Genomic DNA, 27394 nt, shown 5'->3' with positions numbered 1-27394 from the left:
TTTTATTAACTATTAACCACAGTTTTTTTTAATCACATTTTAACAACTTTGTTCAAGCGAAGAATATATATTTAATTCTCATATCACCGACAGTGAAGTCACTGTCAGTAACATGAAATTAGAAAAATATAACAAACATATAAACGTTAAATTAAGATAAATAAACTAATATAGTAGAATTACAAACACACTAGCAAAAATTAACACACACATCTTAGAGCCAAACAAGGGGTCAACATTCTTAAGTTTCATTGAAAACATAAAAAAAAAAAAAAATAGAAAAAGAAGTGTTATCTCTTCACTTTACCTTCTCTCAAACAAAGGTCATGCTGAATATTGATGAAAGAGCAACAAGTTTAGAAGAAAGAATATATGAAGCCAATGAAGAAGTGGAGGTAATAGTAATTTTTTTTACAATGTAACATTTTCTTACCTTTTTAAAAATACAAAAAAATTTTTATACCTATTGTTACATTACACCCTTCTTGTGTTACTATTGTTGATTTAATAAGCTTCCTATTTTTGTACATGTCATTTTAAAATGTTAATTCTTAGCTTTGATAGTTGTTAATGTGTTTGAATGTTTATATCACAGTTCTAAAAATTTCAAAATAAAATTTTGTAAAATTAAAAAATATATAATTATACAAAATAGACTAAGTTAAATTTGATACCCTATAAATGATTTTTTGAAAAGATGTGAAAATTTAAAGAATAATAAATAGATTATTAGTTATACATAAATCAAATAGATGAATTCAATTTATTTATTTTATTTTTATTTTCATAACATGTTATCAGAATAAAAATATATGATAGAAATTTCCCAATTTAATATACACAAATGACCTTCAATGTAAATATTTCATCCGCATATAACATTCATAATATATAATTTTGTAACTTTCTTACAAGGGTTTGGTTGGGTTTTATTTTTCAATATCTCAAAATCTTAAATAAGCAAAAAAAAATTAAATTTTTAATATATTTGTTCATAACTTTTTTAATTATAATAGTTAATAATAGCTATTTTTTCTTAACTTTGAAAAAAGAAAAAACACCACCAATAATATTTATTAGAAGACTATAAAAATATTCATCAATATTATCTAACATTAATTATATGAATTACTTCTTTAAGTCTTTCATATATATATATATATATATATATATATATATATATATATATATATATATATATATATATATATATATATATATATATATATATATATAATATTCTTTCGATGTTTTATTTTTATAAACATAAGGATTAATTTTAGTAAATTATGTCTAAAATAACTAAGAAAAATGAAAAATTACAAGTGTTCTAATATTGTATCAAGATATAGAAGTTAATGAGAAGTGCGTTTATACTTAAAATTAAGATTTAAATAGTAAAATTGTGAAATTTTATAATTTTACATAATATTCATTAGATCCACACAATTTTAATATTGTAGAATTGATAGGATCCTTGAATAAAACTGTAAATCGTAATTTCTTTTGTTATACCGCCTGATAACTATTTTAGGAGAATATATTCCGTTTAAAGAAAACCTAAATTTAATTAATTTAATACAATAAAAAAATTATAATTATGTGTACTATTTAATTAAAAATAAATATAATTAAAATTCACTTTATTTTTATGTTTGATCTCATTAAAATTTAGTACAATTAAATATTTATTTTATTGATATTATAAGTTGTAACATTACTTAACATTTTGTTGAAATAAATTTCAATTAAAAAAAATTCAATTAAAACTAATAAATGATATTTTAATTAAAATAAATTTTAAATGTAATTAAAAGTGTTATGATTAAAAGTATAAGAAGTTTACTTTCAAAAGTTGATGAAATATGAACAGGAAAATTAAATTTTAATAATTTATCTTATTGTAAAGTATAAAATTTATTATTTATTTCACGATTACAATTTACTAAATAATTTATCTCTTTATTGTAAAATATAAAATATATTATTTATTTCACCATTTACAGTTTACCCTACAGTAGAAAACATTTACCAAGTTCACAATCAACCCCTACCTTTTCCTTTCGATCCTTTCCGTGTTTCCTCGTCCGAGCAAAAATTCATGGACGATTCACGTGACCACTCCCCCTCACTCGCTTCCGCCGAGTCCCCGCCGCACTTCAACTCCATCGTCATGGTGTCGCTGTCCGACTCCCAAGACTCCGTCCCCCAAGACGTTTTCCACACACCGCCGGAGGCTGCCACCGACGGCAACGACCCTTACACGGTTAATCACGCAGCCGATATTGACGCTGGGACGCAGGGGTCCGTCGATTTATGTGACGGGTTGGGGTTTGTTGATTTGGGTAAGGATTCGGAGTTAGGGTTTTCGGAAGTTCAGCTGACGCGGGAAATGGGCGTCGGTGAATGCTCGCACGGAGAACCAAGAGATGTTGTGGGCGAGATTCGTGATGGCCGGTTTGATGAATTTGCGGTTTCCGATAGGGAAGTGTCTCGTTCGGGGGAGCCACCGGCGAAAAAATCAAAACTTTCGGAGGTCGATCTGGGTGTGGATTCTTCAGAGGGTATGGGGCTGGTTTCTGAAGCAGAAAAAGCTTCAGACTGTTCTGCCAAGATTTTAGAAACCGTCGTTGGGAACGTTGGTTTGAGTGAATCAGAGAAAGTGGTGGAAAGTGAGTCAAGTGATGGTGCTGTGGAAGGTTCTGGAACTGGGAAGAAGAGTGATGTGAAACGTGTGAAAATGAATGTGGTTGATGTGTTAAGATTTCTTACAGAGTTTAGTAAGGAAGAAGAACCAAATTTTGATAATATGAATTTGTTGGAAGTGGCCAAAGCTTGTGGAATGACTTTTCCTCGCCCAAGGTGGCGGCCGGAAGGCTTTGAGGGATGAGGAAAACTGTGAAAAAGTAATCTTTGATCTTCTGGTTATTTGAAAGTTTTTTCATTTGTGTCTTTTGCACTTCGATGCTTAGTGATGATAGAATTGTAGGGTTCTAATTTCTATCTGTTTTGGAATGTTCTCTGTTTGCCTTTTGTAATTCTGGTCCAAACCTTGGATCAGGATCACCAACCTCTTATCTACATGTATATGTTTTATGCTGTGCTTCGTTATATCTTTAGTTTAATTTCGTTTTCTTGGCTTTTTCAAACAGAAAAATGATAATATATTTTTTTAGAAATTATTATAAAAACTAGCAAATTTATTTTAGACAATAGTTGATAATTAGATCCTTTGTATGATTCTCACAGATATTATCCATACTTATGTTGAATTGTATATTTTAGAATACTAAATAATTGAAACTTTCCTTTCAATTTCTAGTTTTCGTTATGTATATCAGTAAAGAATTTTTATAGGTAATTCATGAAAAGTTTAGATGTTTTATCATAAAGTAGGTGATTTTTGGAGCTAAAAAGTTCAGAATACCAACAATTTCAGATACTTTTGCGATGTAATAGGTAAGTAAAAATGCATGACCCCAACGAGTATTCTTCGTTCATAATTTTTCCAGCTTTGTTTTCACATTTCTGCACCCAAGAAGGATGCAATATAAATGACTGTTCTAAACAAAACCAATCCAATGCAAAAATTTGAAAAACTAACTGTAATGGATCGGTTATTGGATCCAAAACTGAAAACTAGACAAAAATTTTATAGATAATACTTTTGGAAGTAATATTTTGCCAAATAAAATTTTATAGGTTTAATTAGTCGGATGGTAATCACTTTTGTTCATATGTGTCAGTTTGGTATCTGTTTTAAAAAACATATCAATCAAGTTTCAACTTTTGAAAAAAGTGTCTCAATTAGGTTTATTGCTTACAAAAATTGTTAACGTAATTTTATTCATGATTTTTACCACTAAATTTTAATATAAATATCAATACTTAATTTTATAAGTCATTTTAAATATTAATATCGTTGAGACATATTTTCAAAAATTGAAATTAATTGACACATTTTTAAAGGTGGGTACTAAAATGACACGTCCGAATAGACGTGGATATCTTCTGACTAATTAAACCAATTTTATATTGGACAATGATACTTTAATCCACTTTTTTTAACCCACCACTTCAATCACCATTAGATCATCACATCATTAAAAAAAAATCAAAATAGATGATTTAATGGTGATTAAAGTACTGGGTTAAAAATAGGTAAAAAAATATGGGTTAAAATATCATTTTCCATTATATTACTCCATACCTAACGTGCAAAGTCTCCTTGTTCTACCACAAAATCAAGCTTAATTTCTTCTCTTGAATTTGGATATAAAATGCAGGAACGATATGATTGATATTTTATAAATTATATTTAGAATTTAGATATACATTTTGATGTATTTATTTAAACGTGTGTTTAGTGTATACGATATATTTATATGCACTTCCGTATTAAAAAATTAATGAAAAAAATATAATCCAATCCAAATCAATTTAAATTAGATTGGATTTACACTTTAACTCACATTCATCATATAAAATTATAAGAAAACACAAAAAGTAATTATACTAATTTATTAGGAAAAGTACCATGAGCAATTTAGGACCATCTAAGCATACACTTCCAAAGGATCAAGTCTTGAGCTCCTGCAAATTCTATCATAAAAAAATATTTAGTATTAGATGAAAGGATGTTATTGGAGGTAAGAGCAAAGGTAGAGTTTATGGAATTGTAGACTTGGATGTCAACATTCGGCACAAAGTTTCTCACTTAGTACTCTTTATTAGATGTTACTACTTACTATGGTGTTGAGAATGAACTACTTCGTCAAGAGGTCAAGGAAGCAAAAAAACATACTCATGAGGCTAATCAAAAGTGTGATGTCACAATTCAAAAGTACACATAAGTGGAGGAAACATTAAAATTGATGCAACAACAAATGACCATGATGATGAAGCGAAATCTTCGTCATACTTCAACAGATACGAGTCAAATCCACCCTGACTATGTTGACGCTAATGACTAATCACTTTCTTGAAGTTTACCTTCAATGTAATATAAATTATTTCTTATTTAGATAATTTTGTTAACAATTTTGATACTATATTTACATTCTATCTATTGTACTTATTCTAATTATTTTTATTGTTTTTACAACTATTTCACCTTATCGAGAAAGAACTACAATATTGTTTTGTCATAGAGGATTCTTTTGTTTTGCAATGAAGAATCCACTTGTTTTGGTTACTTAATGTAAATGAAATGTTATGTTGTTCTAATGTGCATATCTACTATTTTTGTTATATAGGGACATTGCACCTTTATTCCAATTTTAATCAGACAAAACTTAAATTATATTAGTAGTTTATTGATCTTTGAAAATGTGATTATGTAGTTGGATATAAATTTTAATTGGTATGAGTTGGTCTAGATTTTGAAATTGAATATATATATATATATATATATATATATATATATATATATATATATATTTGTTGAATTAGGTTTGTTCAATTTTAGTTTCGATAGTAAATAAATAATAAAGCATTTCAATATTTTTTTTCCCTAACAAGCGTTAACCCAATCGACACAGCATGATAAATCTATTTAAATTTTAATTGCAAGCAAGGGCTAAGGCTGCATTACATATCATATAACAAAAAAATATATTCTAGTTAAAGTGATGGCTTCGATATGCTACCATAAATCATATATTAAAAAATAAATTATTAATTGTGTAGCGAGGGTTTATCTCACGCTACGTTATAAGAAAATGTCTCATTAACAATAAATTTCAGTGATAAAAAGTTGTTAGTCACTATAGAGACCAATTTAGATATCAATTTACAAAATAAAAAATGATTAGTTACTAAAATAGTCAATATTATGAATAAAAAAATATAATTGGTCTCTAAATTGGTTTCTAAAATTTAGCTACTAAGGTTTTAACTATAAAAGAAAATTGGTCACTCAAAATGAGCTACTAAGGTATTTGCTATCAAAGGAATTGGTTTCTAAATTAGTCTCTAATTAATTATTAACTAATTTAACGATCAATTATAATTTTTTATTTTATAAATTGGTATCTAAATTGGTCACTATAGTAACTAATAAATTTTGGTCAATAAATTTTTTTGTTAATGAGATATTTTCTTGTAGTGCTAGTAAAAATATTATTTTAAAAAGTAAAATATGTGTGAGGGCTAAACCTACGCAGGGGATCGTAGTATTATTATAAATAATATATGTAGTGAGGGCTAAACACTCCTAAGAAATAACAAATTTTTAAAAAATAAAATTTAAATGATGACTTAACCCACATAATAAAATAATTCTTTAAAAAAAATAAAACTTTAGAGGATTTTGTCTTTACTATTACTAATATTTTTTTAAAAATAAAACTTTAGCGAGGGCTTAAGCCTCACTACTACTAATATTTTTCTACAAATAAAAATGTGGATGCTGGAGAATGAAGAAAGGGTCTTACCGTCGCTTTTTGTGAGATGATTGTGTCAACCCTCACTCCACTAAACTAGCCACCATGGTATAAGGATGGACTCATTTTCCACACTAACCGAATACATAAAGACGCATAAAAGTCAATTTTCCACCTTTTGAGAGCATTTTGTTGCTACGTTTTTTTTTTTGCTTTTCTTGTAATGGATATTCTGATGCAGATTTGGGAAGTTGTTCAAACACAGGAAAGAGTACTAATATTTGTTTTGACAGTAGGTGGCACAACATTTAGTTGGATGTCTTGACTTCAAAAAAGCGTCACACTTTCAACCACAAAAGCATAGTACATGGCTATTTCAGAATCATGTAAGCAAATTATTTAGTTGAAAAGTTTTCTCGAGGAGTTGGGCAAGAAGTAGTGTGACAGTGCTCTCTACTCTGATAGTCAGAGTTCCATTCATCTTGCTAAAAATCTTGTGTTCCATGCATAGACAAAGTACATCCAATTGAGATGCCACTTCATTAGAGGATTAATCAGTATTGGTACTTTGTTCTTAGAGAAGATCCATGGGTTAGAGAATATCTCTGGGTCAAACAATCCTTACCAAGGTGGTTACTAGATATCTCCAAGATATTATGATATAATAATTGATTACATAATATCTTTAAGATACAATACTTGATTATTTGTGTTTAATATATTTGTTTACTTATGGCCTAAGAAGCCTATAAATACATGCTATCATAGGAAGTATGAGGATTTGATAATTACTTTACTCTCATATATTCACTTAGCATTTTTTATTGACTTGAGCGTCAAAGAGTGTTTGTAGGTGGACCTCCCCTAGTGACAATTTAAAGTCCGATTACACGTTAGTCATCAAGTTAGTCCACCTTAGAAACTACTCAGCCAAATCCAATAAGAACAATATTCATATAAACAAACCATTAATATAATACTAAAATTAGAAAATATTCGATAAAAAATTGAATTCTATAATATTTATAAAATATATATTTATATGAAATAAAAAGTTATAATATATAAAACAATACTAAAAATAAATATATAAAACGAATGAATTAAAACAATAAAACCTCATTCTGGTTATCAAGAAAATCAACTCGACAATAGACTTATAGTATCTTGAAGTCTCAAGTCTCTTTTTCGTTATCAAGTCTTAACTTTTTCACAAACCTGCAGAGTTGTTTATTTTAAGATTAATCATTAATAAATAATTAAAAAAAATTATTGCTCTTCTCAACTAGATAGTAAGATTTTTTTTCCTAAACTTTAATTATCTTTCTATAGAAAACATAACTTTGAATTATGTTCCAATTAATCTATTATCCACCAAAAGATTAAACTGTAATCTAATTAATAGTTTTGTAGAAAAATTCATTTCTTCGTCAAGATATATGCAAAAAAAACTCTTGAAACTTGAAAATCTAAAAGTACCTAGAAACAAAACTTGGCAAAAGAAATATGTTTATAATTCTAATACAAATCCAAAACAGAATAAAAATAACAACAACACAAATAGAAAGAAAAAACATACTAACAAAAAATGAGGATGAAAAAGTTAGTACACACGGACAACATGAGATTCAAGAGATTTAAGGAATGTAATATGCCCAAACCCTGAAAAAAGGACTCTTAGAAGAGAAGAAAGTTAGGAGAGACAAAAGAAGTCACATAGAGATAAAAGAAAAAAAATAGAATCCAACTTGATTATAGAGAACAAAGATAGCTAATCATTTTCTTTCTTGTAAACAAAATCATAATTTACTAAAAACATATTTTAACTCATTAATTATCATTTTACTACCAATAAAAATTAACATACACTAATAATAATTTAATTAAATTTTATTCCCAAACATAAACTTATAATTAATTTAATAGAGCTAGTAATAAAATATTTTTTAAGCCTTTTTTATCTTAAACATAATTTTATAATTATTTTAATAGAAGTATATTAATTAGTACTAAAAAAATTTGAGGTCTTTTTTTTCTTAAACATAATTTTAAAATTAATTTAATAGAGAAATATTAGTAGTTAAAAAAAATTGAGGACTTCTTCTCCTTGAGGTCTAAAGCGAGTGTTTTACTTCTTTTATTTTTGAGCCGACTATGATTTCCATAGTGGTCGTTTATTTATGTTTTCTTTTTCAGGTTAAAAAAAGACACAAGATGACATGAAAATAAATCTCAACCTTATAGTCATGGTATAAGAGTATATATTATATGAACACTAGAAAAATCATAGAACGAAAATCCTATGATTTTGCAGTATGAAATGCAAAAATGACTGGTGCCACAAGCTTTAAGAGGGTAACATCTTCTTGTACAATACAAAGTGGAGTTGTCAAAAAATGTTACCAAATTGGTAAAACCAACATCCTTAAGTGTTTACTGGCATATAACTCATGGGGTAAAGACCTTTTGAGGGTAAATGTTTTGAGTATGATAAAAAAATGCAAACAATTGTTAAATGTCTTGTTTTTCTCTATGTATTATACTTTAAAAGTATAATTACATGTTTTATTATCACTAATAATAAAAAGTAATTGTTGCCTTTTAAGAAAGAAACGATGTTACAAGTGAGTGACACAAAGTAAGGTAAGAGGTTGAATATTTTAATAGAATTTTAAAATTTTTTGTACAAAAAGAGTGTTGAAAAGTTGCATAAACCAACTTGACATCATTTATCTGGACTTCTAACAACTATATTAATTTAACCAAAATATTGCACTCTGGTTTAACCAAAGTGTTATCATCTTCGAATTTTTGTTTAGCATGGGTCTCTCTCATGTTCACTTCCCACACAACTCCCATTTGATATAATAGGCATACTGTCAGCTGGGACCCTTACCAAACAAATTAAATTAAGTAACAAATTATTTCATCTTGTTTAATCAATCAAGTTTGGTCCACATTTAGAAATATATTTATTCTTATGTTATCAATGATGATAATGGATGTAACATATCTTATTTTAATAGTATATTATTACTGATATAAAACATCTCAAAATTAATTTTCAGAAAGGAGATAATTCAAAGTATACTAGAATAGTCATTTAAAAGAAAAAACTATAACAAAACTATAATAATATAACCTTTATACATCTCCTACTATTATAACTAAAGCTTTGATGCAAAACTATACAACTCAAGGTCTTCTAACGTCTAACAATTTATATAGTTGTCTCCCAATTCTTCATAAGTGTCTCTATATATGCATCTTCATCTACTCACACTAATAAAGTGATCGTTGAAAAATAAAGAAACAAACCCAAACAACACCAACAACATACGAGAGTAAGCTAATTTACAAAAGAAATATCATATATCAATGAACATGTTGTATCACAAAGTAATCTCGACATTTATAAAGACATAAGCCATTCTACCAAAGACCCTTCTAAACTCAATTATCCAAATACGTGCATTTGAGTCAGACTCGTGAAGCCATACACTTATGAAGGTAATACACTGATCAACCGAGATACCACACGTTAGTTCCTATCACGATCATAAGAACCCTAGATGGTTGTCCTTATGACAGGACCTCCTACCACTCTAACCAACTAATCATTCTCTTCTACATGAATGTGAATGGTTAATAGAGTTCAAAATAACTTCACATGATGGAACAATCCTTACTGCAATGCACACCTAGTGATTTACAAACAAGATAGAATTTCCTCCCTGAAAATCACTACATCATCATCACTTTCATACCATGATTTAACAAATTAATATTCATATAACATATCACACGTTCTCATATGAACTTAAATCATCACACCATAACATACAAAGATACTGTATCTTAATCCAAACTCAACATGCATACTTTACATTTTATATCACTCTCTCTCAAGTATATTGCATAACAACTTAACAGCACATGTACAACTGTTTGAGATTTTTGAGATTTTAAAAAATAAAACTACAACTTTCATAAAAGTTCAAAAGTTAGGTTCTTACATTTAAATTAAATATAATTTAATCAAGAATACAATACAAATTATAATAAATTCAATTGAGTAACTTTAAACAAAAATTATGCTTCAAACAAACAATAAAAGTCAAAATTATCAATAATCTAAAATATTGGAATATTACGTGAAAAATTGCTCTAATTATAGACTTCCAATCTCCAATCGAACAAGAATAAAAAACTCATTTAAACAACCTTAAATAAAAATGGTCTAAAAAAAAAATTTAACTGAAAACTAATTAAACATAAATATTAAAATAAACCAAACAAACATAAATTTATAGTTAAACTTAACCACATTTATAGTTATGAAGATTAGTGGATCATAGTTAAAAAGTTATATCAGATGAAAAGTAAAAAAGGATTAATAAATGGTTGTTCGGGATATATACACTTCACTTCATGTGAACCAAATAACAAGAAAATAAAATCATTTATGATTGTGAAAAAATATAATAAGAAAATAAGTTATTGCAGTGACAAATCAACATAAAATGAAGTAAAATTAAGTTAAATTTATTAAGATTAAAAAAATGAAAGCTAATAAAAAAACAAATTGCTTAGTGGTCAAAGTATGTAAAAAATTGATTTTTTTCTTTTTTAGTTTTAAGCGTCTTACCTGACTTTTTTTTATACCGATTTAAGAAATAGTTTTATGATGCATAATTTTGCGTGAAACTTGGAAAAATAATAGCAGAAGTAAGAAATTAATATTTTTTCATTTAAGCTTATGCACAAAAGAAGTAAAATAATTACCCCTATAGTTTGATATGGTCGCTCATTATGATCTTTGACCATAAATTAATTTTCATAAAAGATAATAGCTAATTAATTATTAGGACATATTTAGATTATACTAGTGATCTTGGACTAAACTGATTTTATCAAACTATTTTATATATTTTTACTAGCGTTTATAAAAAAGTTTTATAACTTTTATATTTTGATAATTTCTTAAAAAAAAAAAAACAATGTAATTAATCAATCTTGGTCAAATAGTTATATGTATGGTATTTTTATATACTTGTCTGACATAAAATGTTTTAAATATTTAGTGTGTTTGATAGTGTTTAGTGTTTAATGAATACACAAAATTGTCTTAAATTAACTAAATGTAATGCTAACTCAAATCAAAATATTAAAAATCTTAATGAGATTACCAAATCTATATTATAAAATTTTGATATAAATTTATAAAATAAGTAAATATAAATATAGAGACTGAAAGATTACTAGAGTAGGAGTAAGTTAGTTAACAGATATATTAATGAAGCTTTAATAAGTCCCATGTTTGAATGGCGACTATCAGAGATAATGAACTGAGAATTTGAAGGAAGAGATTAAGTGAGAAGAAATGGAAAGAATTCATTAAAATTTAATTTGATTATTAAAATTTCTAAAATTATTTAGATTATTTTATATAAAAGAACTTATAGAAAAATAGTTATAAAAAAATATAACATGAAAAACTTCAATTAAATTAAATAATTCAGTGTTTAAATAAAATAATTTATTGATATTATATTATAAAATTTATAATTAATCAATTTTTTAATTTGTGTCATACCATGAAAAATAGATTCTTGCATTATTTATACATCAATTTATTTACTGGTATCCCTATTGATAATATAAAATATAGGATACAATATATAAGATATAAAATATAAAATGAAAAATAAATATTATTATAAATTTTTTTAATTAGTATGAATAGTGGATTCCTACATTATTTACAAATCAATTTATCTATTTTCACATCCTTATTAATAATAAAATATAAGATAGTTAGGATATATATATATATATATATATATATGTACTCTCCAAAAGATTGAAATTAGAGAAACTTGACAAGTTAATTTTCTATTTATATTGATGAACAATTTTTTAGTAAAATTCAAAAGTTACTGAACGTTATGTATCCAAATATTTTCTTTGTTTGAGATAGACGTGAAGTGAGCAGAGAAACTCTTAGCATATCCAGACAGATATTGTATACATGTTTAATTAACAAATATTCTATTATATACTTAAGACTAATTAAAAAGCATATTAATTATTTAAAAAGTAAAATTTATTTTAAACCAATAATTAATAGAAAAGATAATAAAATTAATATGAAATAAAAGTGTCAAGACTCAAGAAAGTATTCTAAGACGAAATATGAAGATGAAAAAAAATACAAAAAGATGATCATATATAAAAAAAATAAAAATAAATACTTCATGAATATATGTAATAAATTAACATAAAAGTTGGGAGTATTAATTTAATACAAGTAAAAAGATATTTATTATTAAGAAGAGTAGTGTTTTGTTACATAGATTCTGAGATAGTAAGTCCTCAAGCATATCGTCCGTTAAACTTCTTTTTGTTTTATTTTTATTTATTTATTTTTCTTTTTAGCATTTATTATCAAACTTCAAGGTGTCAAAATTCTTGAGCTTCAAGCATTGGAAACATCGCAGAAAACGAAGCGAGAAAGAGAAAAAAAAACTGTGTTATCTCTTCACCACCTTATCTCTACTGACCATGGAAAATGCTCATGGTTCTATGAGCAACAAGCTTAATGGAAGCCCTGATGAGGGAATATTTCAAATGAATGAAGAGGTGGAGGTAATATCAAATATTTGATAAAGATGTAAAATTTTTTAATTGAATTTTTTGACCTCCAAAAAAAAAACCATAAAAAAATTGTGTTCTACCCGTTGTTACACTTTGTGCATGTGATTTTTGAGTTGTTAATCTGCACTTTTGATAGCTGTTACTGTGTTTGAATTCTTTTAGCTTCATTAAGCATGCCGCCGCTGTTGTTTTTTTATTAAGTTTTGGTCTTTTCCGGTGGATGAGTTTTGGGCGATTCTCAATGTGGTTCATGCAAAAGGTTTTTTAATTTGTGGTTTTGTTTTTGTGCTTACCGATGCATTGTTCTTCTCTTTGTCCCGCATGCAAAGGGTATTTCAAATGAAGATGGTAATGTTTTCTCTTGTGATCACTTTCTCCGAAAGAGTTGAGTTGTTTTGATCTGAGATTTGCATGTGTAGGGATTGAGGATGTTTTGATGTTTTTTCAGGTGAGGTGTGTAGAGGAGGGGTTTCTAGGATCATGGCACCCTGGGATAGTTCTCAAGTGTGGGAAAGTGAAGTGCTTTGTGAGATACAAGAATGTTCTAAAAAGCGACGGTTCGGAATATCTTGTGACTGCAGTGAGGGTTTCAAAAGCATCGGAATCTTCAAAGTATAGCATGCGCGGTTTCATTCGGCCACCGCCACCTCTGATTCAGTTTGGGAGATTTAACCTTAACTATGGTTTGTGCGTGGATGTAAACTGTCAGGGAGCTTGGTGGGAAGGAGTGATATTTGATCACTGCGATGGAATGCTGAGAAGGAGCGTGTTTTTTCCAGATTTGGGTGATGAAATGCTGATTGAAATTCATCAAATGCGGATTACTCAGGACTGGAATGAAGTTACACGACAATGGAAACTACGAAGAAACTGGGTGTTTCTGGAATTGCTGGAGGAGTACCAGGATGGGGCATTTAGTGTTTCAGCAAAACAAATATGGTATGATATACTGGTAAAACTGAGATTTGGAATGAGGGGAGAGTGGGCATATAATGAGAAAGAATTGTACAGAGAAGCTGTGAGAATGATAATTTGTGAGTACTCAAGACTCAGAGTGAACAATGTTTTCTCAGTTTTAGACTTTCCACCAGAACAGGAATCGGTTGAACCAATGGCTAGTATTGACTTGAACATGGCCTTGTCTGAGAGAGATAATTTTGTGCAGAAAGAAGCTGGTCCTCGTGTTCGAGAGCTTTTACCTGAGTTTGAAATAGAAATTGACCTTGAAGGTGCTCCTGAAGTAGTGTCTGGTGAGAGATGTGAAAGCTCAAGGGATTCAAAGGGCAAAATATCTATGAGTCAAAGCAGTGGAATGCCTCCACAAAGATCAACAAAGGTGTCTGCTCCTAGTCTTTTACCTCCGGATAAACCTCTAACTATTTTGTCTTGGTTGATCGACAACAAAATGGTGTTTCCAAGATCTACCGTGTATTATTACAACGAAAAAGCTTGGCACCATGCAACTTCTAGTTGGACTAGAGGGAAAGCAACTCGCAGTGGAATCAAGTGTCACTGTTGTGACATAGTTTACAGCTTTGCTGGGTTTGAGCATCATGCCAGTGGAATCAGTACCTGCACACCATCTGCTTGTATTTTTTTGAGAGATGGTAAATCACTCTTAGAATGCCAAACGGAAATAATGCAAAATCGGCTGACAAGAGAAACTAACGAAAACCCAAGCATTAATTTCCCTCTGGACGAGAATGACTTGATTTGTTCCCTTTGCCTCTATGGTGGTGAACTTATCTTATGTGATCAGTGTCCATCTTCATTTCACATGACGTGTCTTGGGTTGGAGGTAGATTAACCATTCTCCTTCTCAATCATTGTTTTTGTTTTTACTGCTATATGTTACTTCCATTTTGTACTTTCGTATCAATGATTAGTTGTTTCCTCCAACTTGTTCTATGTATAGCATATCCCTGATGGTCAATGGCTTTGCCCACAATGTCGTTGCGGTATTTGTTGCCAAAGCAAACTGGATGAAGATGAGGATGGCCATGCTGCACTTACTTGTGTACAGTGTGAACATAAATGTAAGCAACGCTACCATGAACTTTTACTTTAATATTTCATCCATTTCTTGATATCTTTTGAGTGTGTATTTATAAATCCGGAGTTATATTTGTCAAACTTGTGCAGATCATGTTAGGTGCCTGGAAAATGGAGGCATAGATTTATCAAGATGTTCAGAAAACTGGTTCTGTGGAAAAAGCTGCGAAAAGGTACAACAACTCCATCTCCATTCTTTCTTCGAAAACTGTAGCCATCATTTTTGGAAGCATTATTTTACTTTTGACTGATTCTTTTGAAACAAACCTATATTTAGTGCTTCTGCATATGTGATTATGGTGAAGAGTTACTCATGAGGGTTACTGTGTCTACATTTTGCAGATACACGAGGGCCTTCATGGGCTATTAGGAAAGGCAGTTCCAGTGGGTGTGGACAATCTGACATGGACACTGGTGAAGTTTATTGAGCCTGAGTGTGATGATGTTGTTAGAATTAGAGATGATAGCATAGTAGCAGAAAGTTACAGCAAACTCAATCTTGCCCTTTCGGTCATGCATGAATGTTTTGAGTCCCTAGAGCAAAGTTTATCTAGCAGAGATATCATTGAAGATGTTATATTTGGCAGAAGGTCAAATATTGCTATATATCCTTCAAAATAATAATATTTTGTGCTGATCTTTGTATTTCTGTCATCTACTTTATTTACAACTTTGTGTTTCTAATTTTGCTACATTGTTGTTCTTTTGATATATCTGTACTTTGGAACTTTGTAGGTCAGAGCTAAGGCGATTAAATTTCCAGGGTTTCTATACTGTACTACTTGCGAGAAATGAAGAAGTGGTTTCTGTGGCTACTGTTAGGTGAGCTTAAGATCTTTTCACCATCAAATAATAGCCTTTTTTCTTCTTTTTATCATTATCAGAGTCCATTTATGAGCCAGTTTATTCCATTTATCTATTGAAAAAAAAATGAAGTGTATTAGATGAAATTCATTTACTGAAAAAAAAAAGATTGCATTACATTGAATTAAACAATTTAATTATGGATGATATATATTGATGATGAACTGTTCACTATTTTCTAAATTCCAACAAATTTGATGATCAATACTTAATGTTTAAATCATTCTTAATCTATTTGTTTCATGCTTAAATCCTTATTGAAAAATAATTAGTTTTTAACGTGTTTTACCTATGCAATATAAAAATATATTTTTTTTGTCCTAAACATAAGAAACATTGAGATTTATAATTTCTTCATGAAGTTTACATACAATGTTTTTCTTGCATTCATCTTAAACATTGGTATTTATATTAACTATAGTTTTTTAATAAACATCCTATTATTCTAAAAAGATGTTATTTCTTTGATAAACCTTTATAACAATAATAGCTAGGCAACATTAAGAAAATGCTTCCAAATGGTTGAAAAGTATGAGAAGAATTATTGTCATCTTAGAAGGAGAAGTCTAAAATGTACAACTTAATATTTGTTTTATTTTTCGATGTTTGCATAATATATTTGTCTAAATATGTACACTCAAACTTAAAAACACAAGAACATCGTAGATACAAGGATAATGAAGATGAGATAAAATAAACATAAAATTGTAACAAAAGAAGAGCATATTTTTAGTGTGTATGAATAAAAAGATTTTATTATATATCTTCACAGCAAATACTATAAAAAGGTAATGAAATATGTTATCCAAAATAACTGAGTACCACTGTCTCTACTTTTATAGAATGAAAATTGATGAAAATGTTCATCTGGTCAAAATGGATTAGTAAATTATTTTTATATTGAAATAACTGAAATTAAGATTTGTTTGATGCACCAATTTATGAGCCTAATGATATTTTGTGGCAATATATGTAAGGGTCCACGGGAATAAGGTGGCAGAAGTACCTTTTGTTGGTACAAGATTACACTACCGTCAACATGGATTTTGTCGCATTCTGATGAGTGGTCTTGAACAGGTTTTTTTTTTTTATTGTCTTTTTACCTTCATTTGAACCTTTTTATTAATATATTGTATTGTAACTGCATGCGTCATTTTCTGAAGACACACAAACAAAGATTTTTTTCCACTTTTGATTAAATCTATTGTCATACCCCGTGTTTTATAAACTATCTTCTCATGATTCTAATTTAAATATTGGGGCAATAATTTATTACCGAATATAGTGTGTAATACGCACACATATGCTTTCTATTATTATAATGAAGTACGTTAATGTTATAAAGAAGGAAAATTATTTTTTGATAAATTTTATTTTGACAAACTGACAAAGTTTCCATAAATAATTACCTTTACCTATAAATCTCTAGATATATTCTTCTTCAAGAACATCATTTAGAAAGGTTTATGACAATGTGTACCACTTCAGCCTAAATGGTTTAGGCAAGTCTCTCTCTTTTACCATTGATTTCATCTTCTCCATGACTGTGCAATTCTTCCTTTTCAGACACACCATTTTGATGCGGAAAATATGCAACTCTAAGTTGTTCCTCTATTCCTTCATTTTAACAAAATTTTGTCGAACCCATTTGAGTTAAATTCTTTGCTTCGATCAATTCTTATAACTTACATGTCTACCACTTTGTTTCTCAACAAGAACATTAATTTTCTTCATTGTTTGTTCAAAATGGTAATTTGTGTTGCTTCCTTAGACGAAATCCTTCACAAGTTTAATTATTTTCTTTCAGGTATGGTAATCATGTCATCATATTCTTTTGATATAGTAACTTCAAAGCTTGGTATTGAAATGACCAAATCTTGGAGCAATTGATGACGTAGAAAATATAACGTCCTTTGAGTCTTTTTTTTTTTAATTTTTTTATTATCCTTCAACTCTTCCTTTGAGTCATCTTCGACAATCTCTCATAAAGAGAGGAAGAAAATGTCTTCATTTTAATGTCCCAATAATCATATTTTGCTCCCATAAATCGTAATCCTGTTTAACATCCTTAAACAAAGCAATTATGCAAGTACTTTGTGAAGGAAAAGCTCATTGAAGTTATGATTTTCTGAGTTGTAGTTTGGTTTGTTCAGTTGCTGATGCAGTTAGGTGTGGGGAGGCTTGTTTTACCTGCTGTTCCTAGTACGCTAAGGACATGGATGGACTCTTTTGGTTTTGAAAAGATGAATCTTTTTGAGAGGTCTAAATTTCTGGACAACACCTTCTTAAATTTTGAGGGTAGCATCATGTGCCATAAGCTGTTGACCAGGATTCCACCTCCATATTCTGGCTTGTTAATACCTAATTTTGAGGGTACATGATCTTCACAATTCACTTTATGATTCCTATTTTTTTTCAAAGTAAAATAAGTTTGTACTGTACAAAGACGATTAACTTTGACATTTCCTTGTGCAGAGTCACAGCCCAGATCTCATGGTTTACCTCATAACACTGTTGACCTCAATCGCTCTATTTCAGTATCAGAAGGAGGGATGGTGTATCAGCAAACGGGAAAGTAAGTCTCCCTTCTTTTTCTTTAATAATATATATATCACTATCATTTTGAAAATAAGAGTATTGACGTATCAAATATTTGTTGTATTTGATGCATGTATGTATCTGTGCGTCATCGACTATGTATATTACTGAGTAACTAAACAATTCAAACCTCATATAAGTATCACCCAATTTGTACCTATAGATGTCATCCTCTATAGTAAAGTTTTATTTATATTTCTTCTGTGTAACTAGAGATTCTATGTTGGGAAGGAGTGAGCATAAGCATGTTGTTGAGAGATTTTATATTGGAAACTGATGACAGTGTTGGTATTTTTCAGTACTGGTGCAGGCAACAACAATGGCAACAACAATGATTGTGTCACTTGTGCTACTTTTCCAATCGACATGGTACTTTCTTTTAACTGTTTTAACGAGTCACACACTTTGTTTCACCCCTGTTGCCTTAATTTTGGTTATGACCCATGATTTATTGGTTCATATATAGGAGAAAGGATCTGCTAGTGATCAACAGTATCTTAATGGAAGCAGCTCACAGTTGGATCATGAAAATGAAGGTGACGAATACAACAGTGAGTATAGTCGAAAGAAAGTAAGGTTTCTGCATAAGGGGAGCTTCTGATGTTCATGCATGGTTTCACAACTGCAAAACTAACTTTCATGAATTTATAAACTCAGAAATGGTAGATTTCAATGAGTTTACATCAAATGTGATGGAGCTACATTCAAACTTTTTCTGCCTGTGAATCTGGTTCATTCTGGAATGCTTTTTTAATTTCTTTTGGTTTTGGATTATGTTGAAGTTGACATGGGTTTTGTTGTTGCGTTCGTATTATGCAACTTTTTTTAATGCTAAAAACTTAAATTAGTACTCCTTTTGCATGTTAGCATGATGACAAAGATTTGTGTTCATTACGTCTTTTGAAACTGTAATATCCACTTTTATTTTCACTAATATCGGATCCTTATTTCATTTCTAAAATTTCTTGTTACTTTTATTTTTTTTCAAAGAGAGAATGATATATTACAAATCGGATGTCTTCTCTAATTTTTATTTGATGAATGGTAGTTGTCTATAGGCTACAACTTAATACCAAATACTCAATTTAATGTTTTTTTTTTATAAAAAACAAATAATTAAATTAATTTTATTTAATTGATTACTAAAACAATGATGAATTATAATTTTTTATTTATAATAATGATTATTTTAATAATTAATAATTTTTAATTTTGTAAATCGGTCATTATATATAAAATGACTAAAATTGGTTTCTAATATAAAATTTTGTTGTAAGTGATATATATATATATATATATATATATATATATATATATATATATATATATATATATATATATATATATATATATATTTATATATTTTTGTAAGAAATATTTCTAGTATTTTATTTACTATCAGACTTGAATATATAGTTTTATTTACTTGATTATAAATACATATATTTTTATTTTTTAATTATTTAATTGTTTTCTGGTTTCTGTTTTGTCTTTTTTTAATAATAAATTATTTTTCTTAACTTTTTTTAATAATAAATGATTTTTCTTAACAAGTAGTTGTTCAGTTTTGTAGGTAACGTTCTAGCTATATCATTTATCTATATATCATTTATCTATAAGCACTTTATAGATGAAGTTTTTACCATCATTTTTTATTGAAAATTTTTTCTGGTATCAACTTAAATTTTTTTTTTATTATTGACGAAATGATAACACATTTCTTAAATCTGACTTAATAAATCATAATTTGTACCTCTTCTTACCCTTTTATATATCCTAAAACATACATTTAACTAGGGATTATAAATAAACCTGTCATGGATATTGTTCGAACTCATGTTTTGACAAGGAATTTCTACATTGATTTGAGTATGAATATGGGTTGAAAGATACTTGACTTTTTAGATTGGTTATGAGGATGGAGATGAAGATGTGATGTACATATCCGGCCTGTCCTAACACCTGTTATAATATCCCTACTTTTAAATAATTATATTATTTATTTTATCCTTATCTTTAAAAGAAAAATTTGAAAATCTTATATGTTTAATGTTTCATATTATATTTAGTTTGAACATTGACAAATAAATGAAGTAGTTTTAAGAAATGTTATAACAAAAGAAAAATAAAAATAATGATAAAAGTAGATCATAAGAACAAAACTAAATTATATATATATATATATATATATATATATATATATATATATAAGTGATTCTTTTAGACCGTGTTTTTATGGGGTTAAATACTGTATATGAGTGATAGCAAACGATGAATTTACAGAATGTTTGTGTTCTTTTTCAACGATACAAAAGCGATCCAGAGCGATGATTTGCGGGATGAATGGGTTTCTCGCATCCCTCTGATAGGCAAAGATCAGAGAGTGAGTAAGGGTCATTTTACATAATTACCCTCAGTATTTTATTTCAAATAAATTAACATGATTTCAAATAAATTAACATGCTGCTGGGAGTGGAATTCAAATGAAAAGAAGCACAGTCGAGATTCCTGATGCATGAACAGGATAGATTCCTGATGCATGACTAGTGTAGATTCCTGACTTGTTTTGACCGTTGAGCATCGTTGAGCATCTTCAATGCAGCATTGAATTGTCATTAATAAATTCGAATAGTTGGTGTATTATATTTGTATGTATGGACTGGGAAGAACTCTGGGACTCTCGCGAACAGTTTGCACTTCAGCAGGGGTGAGCTTCTTCCCTACCACTCCCATGCATTTTTTCTTTCTTTTTGTTGGTTTGAATACCACTATCATTCATCTTTCCTTTGTTTATCTTTGTTTGAATATTATGCTGCACTTTGTACCTTTCCACCACCACTGGTTGTTGTTGAGAAGAGGGACGGTGGCCACTGGTTGTTGAGAAGAGGGACGGTGGCCTGCACGAAGGAGGTTGACGGCTCGTGGAAGAGTTAACAGTGCAGGAGTTCAGTGTAGACGTAGTGGTGGATCCACATCTGTTTCTAGAATGGGATCTATTTTTGTGCTTTCAGAATGGAACATGTTAACATTTTTTGTATCCGATTCCAATTTCAAAATGGAACCTGTTAACATTTTCTGGATCCCATTCTAATTTCAGAATGGAATTGTTTACATTTTAGCATTGTTTAACTGGTTCTCTTTTCTTTTGAATCTATTTCACTTCACTGATCTGCTTTGTGTACCAGAAACTCATACTGATACGCATTTTGGTTGGTGAACGGCTTCACGACAGCGGGAGGACGAGGAGCATCCTTGCTGGTGCAACGGTGAGTTGAAGTGGGTTTTGAAGTTTGGACGTGGTGTAGCAGTAATTAAAGTTGGTTCGGAAGTGGTGAACTGGTGCGGGGTGAGTTAAATATTTACTTATATTTGAGTATTTTTTTTGTCTTGGTGTCCAATGCTTGAACGGGTTTGTTGTGGTTGGTGGTTATATAAGAAACACATGTTTTTATAAGAACTGATTCGTTGTGGTTGGTGGTAGCTGTAAGAAACATATGCATTTGATATATGTATATATATAAGAAATGCTTCGTTTTGGTTTGTAGTTAGGTATACGAAAGTTATGCTTTTTTGATATAAGAAATGGTTCATGCTTTTAAATCATATAAGAAATGGTTCGTTGTGATCGACGGATAGTATAAGAAACATGCTTTTAATATATATATATATATATATATATATATATATATAATAAAATTTGTAATAATTATTTAAAGAAAGTTTATAAATATTAATAATTATGTCATGTAAAGTAAAAAGAAATATTTCAAAGTTGAGTACGGTAGAAGATAAAAACAAAGAATTAAATAGTTGAGTATTGAGTTAGTTGATATTGTATAAAAATAGAATAATTAAGAATTGAAGAAGAAAACCATTACTTTACACAAATATAATAATTAAGAATGGAAGAAGAAAACCAAAGTAATTAATAGAGATCCATGATTGAGGCCATATAAGAAGGGCATACCGTAACCATGATAAGAGCCAAATACGATTTCTCTTCTATCATAATTGATGTGTCATCATTTTTATAGTAACAAGTCCCCTTCTATCTAGATTTTGAATCCTAAGCAAATTTAAATGAATTGGAAGGAGGTGCTTACTTCAATATTGCGTGTGTGGAACTTCATACTTGTAAATTAAGATGTATAAATTATATGTATTATGACTATGTGAAGTATGACTTGTTGTATGCATTTTTCATGTGGGGTTCATAATTTGTTTTTTAACTTGATATGGTATATAACATGTATATTTATATATTATCTTTCTTTATATCTGTTTGTTTGGTAGTTGCTTATAATTTTTATTCGGGTAATTTAGATGGAAGAAGAATTGGATATGTCATTTTTCGATGCTGAAGATTTAGTAGATGATGTTGTGGGTGTCGACTTCAATATAGTTGCACAATTACATCGACAATTACAATTACGCACAGCCATAACTGAGCTAACAATGTTATGCATTGTTGCGCATGCGTTGAATATATTGAACATATATTCTACGTCAAGAAATAGTATTACAGATTTTGTTCCGGACAGAGATCGTCGCCGAGAGCAGCTGATGTCTTACCTAGTACATACAAATAGATGTCGCGACGTTATTCGGATGGGACCAGAGGCATTTATTAACCTATGTCAGCGCTTAAGGGAAACTGGGTTAGTGAAAGATGTTGTAAGGTGCACATTGGGGGAACAAGTTGCTAAGTTTCTGCACATCATTGGGCATAATGTCAAGAATCGTAGTGTGTCATTTTTTTTCTATCGTTCTGGCTCGACTGTTAGCAGACATTTTCATAATGTGTTGGATGCAGTCTTAAGTTTGGAATCAGAGTTCTTAATTCAACCGTCCGGCATAGAGGTGCAAGATCATGTCTTGAACAATAGTCGATTCTACCCGTACTTCAAGGTATCATCGGCCATATTACTTTATATATTTTTTAGAGACTGATTAAAATTGAACAATTTTCATTAACAATTTTAATATAAATGATATAGGATTGCGTGGGGGCCATAGATGGAACTCATGTTCGGGTAAGGGTCCCTAGATCTGAGGCTCCCAGATATCGAGGAAGGAAGGATTGGCCAACTCAAAATGTCTTTGCCGCATGTGATTTTGATATGAAATTCACTTATGTGCTGGCAGGCTAGGAGGGGACAGCATCTGATTCCAGAATATTGAAAGATGCTCTTATTAGAGATGATCCTTTGATCATACCTGAAGGTTAATTTTGTTTTTTTTAATTACATTTAGGTCTTTGGTGAACGATAACTAAATTGTTATCATTACTGTAGGCAAATACTATCTCGGGGATGCTGGTTTTATGCTAAAAAAATCAATTCTGACTCTGTATAGAGGTGTAAGATATCACCTTAAAGAGTATGCACGAAGAGGGCCACAAAATCCACGCGAGCTTTTTAATCTTCGACATTCTTCTTTGAGAAATGTAATTGAGAGAACATTCAGAGTGTTGAAGAAACGATTTCCTATCATAGCAAGTGGAACTGAGCCTCATTACCCTTTGGAGACAATGACAGATATAGTTTTAGCATGTTGCATCCTCCATAATTTCCTACGAGGTTCTGATAATGATGAATATTTAATCGATGAGGTTGATCGTGAATTGATGGAACATGCTAATGAAACAGGAAATGCTCAAGTGGACCGTGATGATGATTATAGGGTTGGTTGTAATATTAGAGATGATTTAGCACAACAAATGTGGTTTGATTACCAAAACAATTAGCTACATGTACTTTACTACGCACGTTTGATATGGATCCATTAAATAAAATATTGTTTGATTATGAACTATTACATTGCCATTTTATCATGTGCCTTTGTTTGCTTTAGGTATCAACAGATGAATACGGGTAAGGGAACACTCGCCGGTTCTTCTGTGGTTCCTTGAGAGTTCACCAAATGGACTGAGGAAATGGATGAAAAACTTCTAAATGCCATGATAGATGAAGCACGATTAGGCAACAAGGTTGACGGTAGTTGGATAACCCAAGCATACAATAACATGGTTCTACATCTTCATGAATCGGGGTTTACTACAGTTACAAAAAACAATGTGAAAAATAGACAAAAGGTCTTGAAAGAGAGATGGCGTGATGTGCATCATTTATTCTCTTCACTTAGTGGATTTGCATGGAATTCACTTTCAATGCGCTTTGAAGCAGAGGATGAAGTATGGTCTGATTTGATAAAGGTAATTAAAATTGCATACAATAATGATCAAAAGATTATTATTTATTTATTTATTTATGGTCTTGTACTATAATTTCAGGCAAAGCCCACTGCAGCTAAATGGAAATTTACTACTATTAGGCACTACGACCTAATGGAGGAATTATGGGGAGCAGATCGAGCCACTGGAAGTGGTGTCCGCATAGCACGTTAAGCACGATATAAGCGTCAACAACAAAGGTTAGAAGTTGATCTTAATGATCAAATGGAATACGTGCCTGATCCACCGTTGTATAAAGGAGGTACTTACCCAACTCCACCATCACCGCCTGCTATGGATGAGTACAGTCCTGGGCCAACTCAATCACAACCATCAGTTCCGTCTTGTGGGACCTCTTCGTCAAGAGGGTCCAAAAGAAAAGCACCAATGGTTGATTTGATGGACTCACAAATCGAGAAACTAACAACAAAGCTAGATGGGTTCATGGATGTCATGGGATCAGGTAACTCACATTTCGAAAACATATCACAGGCAGCACAAAGGCAGGTTGTTGCAATTGAGAAGCGCAATGAAATTCTTATTGAACAAGTTAGCATGATGAGGCGCATGACAAATTTCCAATATTCAGAGAGCGACATATGGGAGATGTTAGCCGCCATGAACATACCTGATGAAAATGTCATGGACCAATGTTATGATTTCCTCTGCGCAAATCCAGGGCATACAAAACGACTAATGGGCCTACCTTCGGGTCTACGATGGAATAAGTTAGTTAAGATGATGAGAGGGACTACTTGACTTAGTTGTTTTTAATTCATGACATTGTTTGCTTAATTTGTGTATGAAAGATTGTTATGATCTTGTATGTTAATGACTATTTTTAAACCTTTATATTTGCAATAGTGCTTTTATTGTGCAAATAGTTTGTATGTTAAATTTAATTAACATTTATGTCTTGAAGTTTTTTTAGCATGGCGTCTTCCTCAACAAGATCCAGAAGCCGTAAGGGAAAAAATCAAGCAACAGACGAATTGAATGAATTGAAATTATTTTCATCTTGTATTATGTGTTTATCATTTTTATTTTAATTGATTCTTATGTGTGTTTAAATAAGATGGATTCCAAAATAATAGAGTTACTTGAGGAAGCAAATGCTCTTGATCGACGAATGCTTGCAGCTACTAACCGCCAACTTGCAGCTATTGAACGACGCAATGCACTACTTAATGACCAATACAACCTAATTCCTAGAACACCTTCAGCTCAATATAGAGGAGACCAAATTTCTGAGCTACTAAGAACCATGAACATTTCAGATGACAACTTATTAAGAGAGTGCTACGACTTTCTTTGTTCACATCCACTTCATACCCGACTTCTGATGGGATGCCTGCAGAAAATCGTTGGAATAGGTTGCAAACTTATATGAGTAGAGAGGCTTGACTTTGATTGTATCACTCATCATATTGTATGTTGTCATGTGTGTACTTTTTTATATATTATGTTATGCTTGGAGTTGACTTTTTATTAATTTTGTGGTTGGAAATGTTTTTTTTAATTAAAATATTAAATTTTCTAAATCAAATATAATTTAATATTTTTTTTTCAATAAATAAATATTTAAAATATTTTTATTTATGATAATAATATATGAGAAACTAATTATAACTTATCTAAATATCATTTTATTATACCTTTTTAACACCAAGGACAATTAGGTAATTATACATTTTCATCTATTAAATTTAATTTTCTTTTAGTCACATCAGTCAAATCTTTCACAAATTTTCACAAAAATCACTCTCAAATCCACTCCAATATCACCCCCAAATCCATAAAAAAGAACAACATAAATATCACCTTCTAATCAACCCAAATCAATCCTCTCCCTCTCCCTCAAATCATCACCCACAAAAGAACACACCCTTAATGAATCTTCTAATAGATAAGATAAGAATAAAGGAAAAAAAAAAAGACAGCGAAAAAGATATATCTATTCATTAATGAAAGGAATTTTATGGAAGATAAAAATAATTAGAATTGATAATCTTACATTTAACATGCATTCATTATTTGACAAGTTGGCACATGTATGACTTATAAACAAATGAATGAAATGCATGATGAAGGAAAGATGAGATAAGATGACTTAATCCACATGTACTACATTTAATACACATGGATTATTTGGAAAAATTTGGCTTACATTTCATTAATGAAAGGAATCTTATCAAAGTCTATGAATACATGGAAGAAATGTAGAAAGAGTGAAAGGTGAGTTATATGAGAAAGAAATAAATAAATAAAGAAAGAAGAAAAGATAGAGAGAAAGAGAAAGAGAAAGAGAGAGAGAGAGAGAGAGAGAGAGAAAGAGAGAGAGAGAGAGAGGGAGAGAAAGAGATAAAGTTGAAGCAACAAATTTGAAAGATATCTTAGTCTTCTAGAAGTATAGTTAGAATGTCTCCACAATTAACACAAGGTAAATGGGAGTGAGGTTAAGCTATTTCTATGTTAACATTGGTAAACTCATGTTTGTCATATTTATCTTTTATTTATTTCAAATTTTATATTATTTTATTTGCTTTCATTCAATTGTTATCTCTTTATTTAATTATATTTATATTATTTAAATCTATATTTAGTCACA

The 27394-nt window shown here is 29.8% G+C and overlaps 3 protein-coding genes across 4 annotated transcripts; all 3 read left to right on the top strand.

Annotated features, from left to right (window-relative positions):
- The first annotated feature begins 12768 nt into the window (after positions 1-12768).
- On the top strand, positions 12769-19420 carry LOC114177149. 2 transcript variants are annotated; one of them, XM_028062405.1, is made up of 11 exons: positions 12769-13031; positions 13489-14838; positions 14956-15076; positions 15183-15265; positions 15435-15682; positions 15828-15914; positions 16934-17033; positions 18110-18254; positions 18432-18531; positions 18854-18923; positions 19021-19420. In XM_028062405.1, the coding sequence occupies exons 1-11, from the start codon at positions 12948-12950 to the stop codon at positions 19153-19155; spliced, it is 2523 nt and encodes an 840-aa protein (XP_027918206.1). In that variant the 5' UTR covers positions 12769-12947; the 3' UTR covers positions 19156-19420. The 2 variants fall into 2 exon arrangements, with proteins under 2 accessions (XP_027918206.1, XP_027918205.1); XM_028062404.1 differs by having other exon boundaries at positions 18110-18329.
- A 1418-nt stretch (positions 19421-20838) lies between these two features.
- LOC114175401 lies at positions 20839-24465 on the top strand. The gene is made up of 6 exons (XM_028060169.1): positions 20839-20937; positions 21740-21820; positions 22878-23462; positions 23552-23699; positions 23849-24278; positions 24408-24465. The coding sequence occupies exons 1-6, from the start codon at positions 20839-20841 to the stop codon at positions 24463-24465; spliced, it is 1401 nt and encodes a 466-aa protein (XP_027915970.1).
- Positions 24466-24489: 24 nt separating this feature from the next.
- On the top strand, positions 24490-24960 carry LOC114175400. Its single transcript, XM_028060168.1, has 2 exons — positions 24490-24768; positions 24847-24960. Exons 1-2 carry the CDS (start codon positions 24490-24492, stop codon positions 24958-24960), a joined length of 393 nt encoding a protein of 130 aa, XP_027915969.1.
- The last annotated feature ends 2434 nt before the right edge of the window (positions 24961-27394 follow it).

The sequence above is a fragment of the Vigna unguiculata genome, chromosome 3, assembly GCF_004118075.2.
Source record: "Vigna unguiculata cultivar IT97K-499-35 chromosome 3, ASM411807v1, whole genome shotgun sequence".
NCBI lineage: Eukaryota > Viridiplantae > Streptophyta > Magnoliopsida > Fabales > Fabaceae > Vigna > Vigna unguiculata.
The sequence above is the reverse complement of the archived record's forward strand: the minus strand, read 5'-3'. Positions and strand labels throughout refer to the sequence as shown.

Excerpts from the sequence above, each read along its gene's own strand:
- LOC114175401 (XM_028060169.1), top strand. The coding sequence starts at position 20,839 with ATGTTTGTGTTCTTTTTCAACGATACAAAAGCGATCCAGAGCGATGAT. Across the intron at positions 20,938-21,739 it reads TGATAGGCAAAGATCAGAGA|AAACTCATACTGATACGCAT; the intron begins GTGAGTAAGGGT and ends TTTGTGTACCAG. Across the intron at positions 23,463-23,551 it reads GATTCTACCCGTACTTCAAG|GATTGCGTGGGGGCCATAGA; the intron begins GTATCATCGGCC and ends TAAATGATATAG.
- LOC114177149 (XM_028062404.1), top strand. The coding sequence starts at position 12,948 with ATGGAAAATGCTCATGGTTCTATGAGCAACAAGCTTAATGGAAGCCCT. Across the intron at positions 15,683-15,827 it reads GATGTTATATTTGGCAGAAG|GTCAGAGCTAAGGCGATTAA; the intron begins GTCAAATATTGC and ends GGAACTTTGTAG. Across the intron at positions 15,915-16,933 it reads GTTTCTGTGGCTACTGTTAG|GGTCCACGGGAATAAGGTGG; the intron begins GTGAGCTTAAGA and ends AATATATGTAAG.
- LOC114175400 (XM_028060168.1), top strand. The coding sequence starts at position 24,490 with ATGGATGAAAAACTTCTAAATGCCATGATAGATGAAGCACGATTAGGC. Across the intron at positions 24,769-24,846 it reads TATGGTCTGATTTGATAAAG|GCAAAGCCCACTGCAGCTAA; the intron begins GTAATTAAAATT and ends CTATAATTTCAG.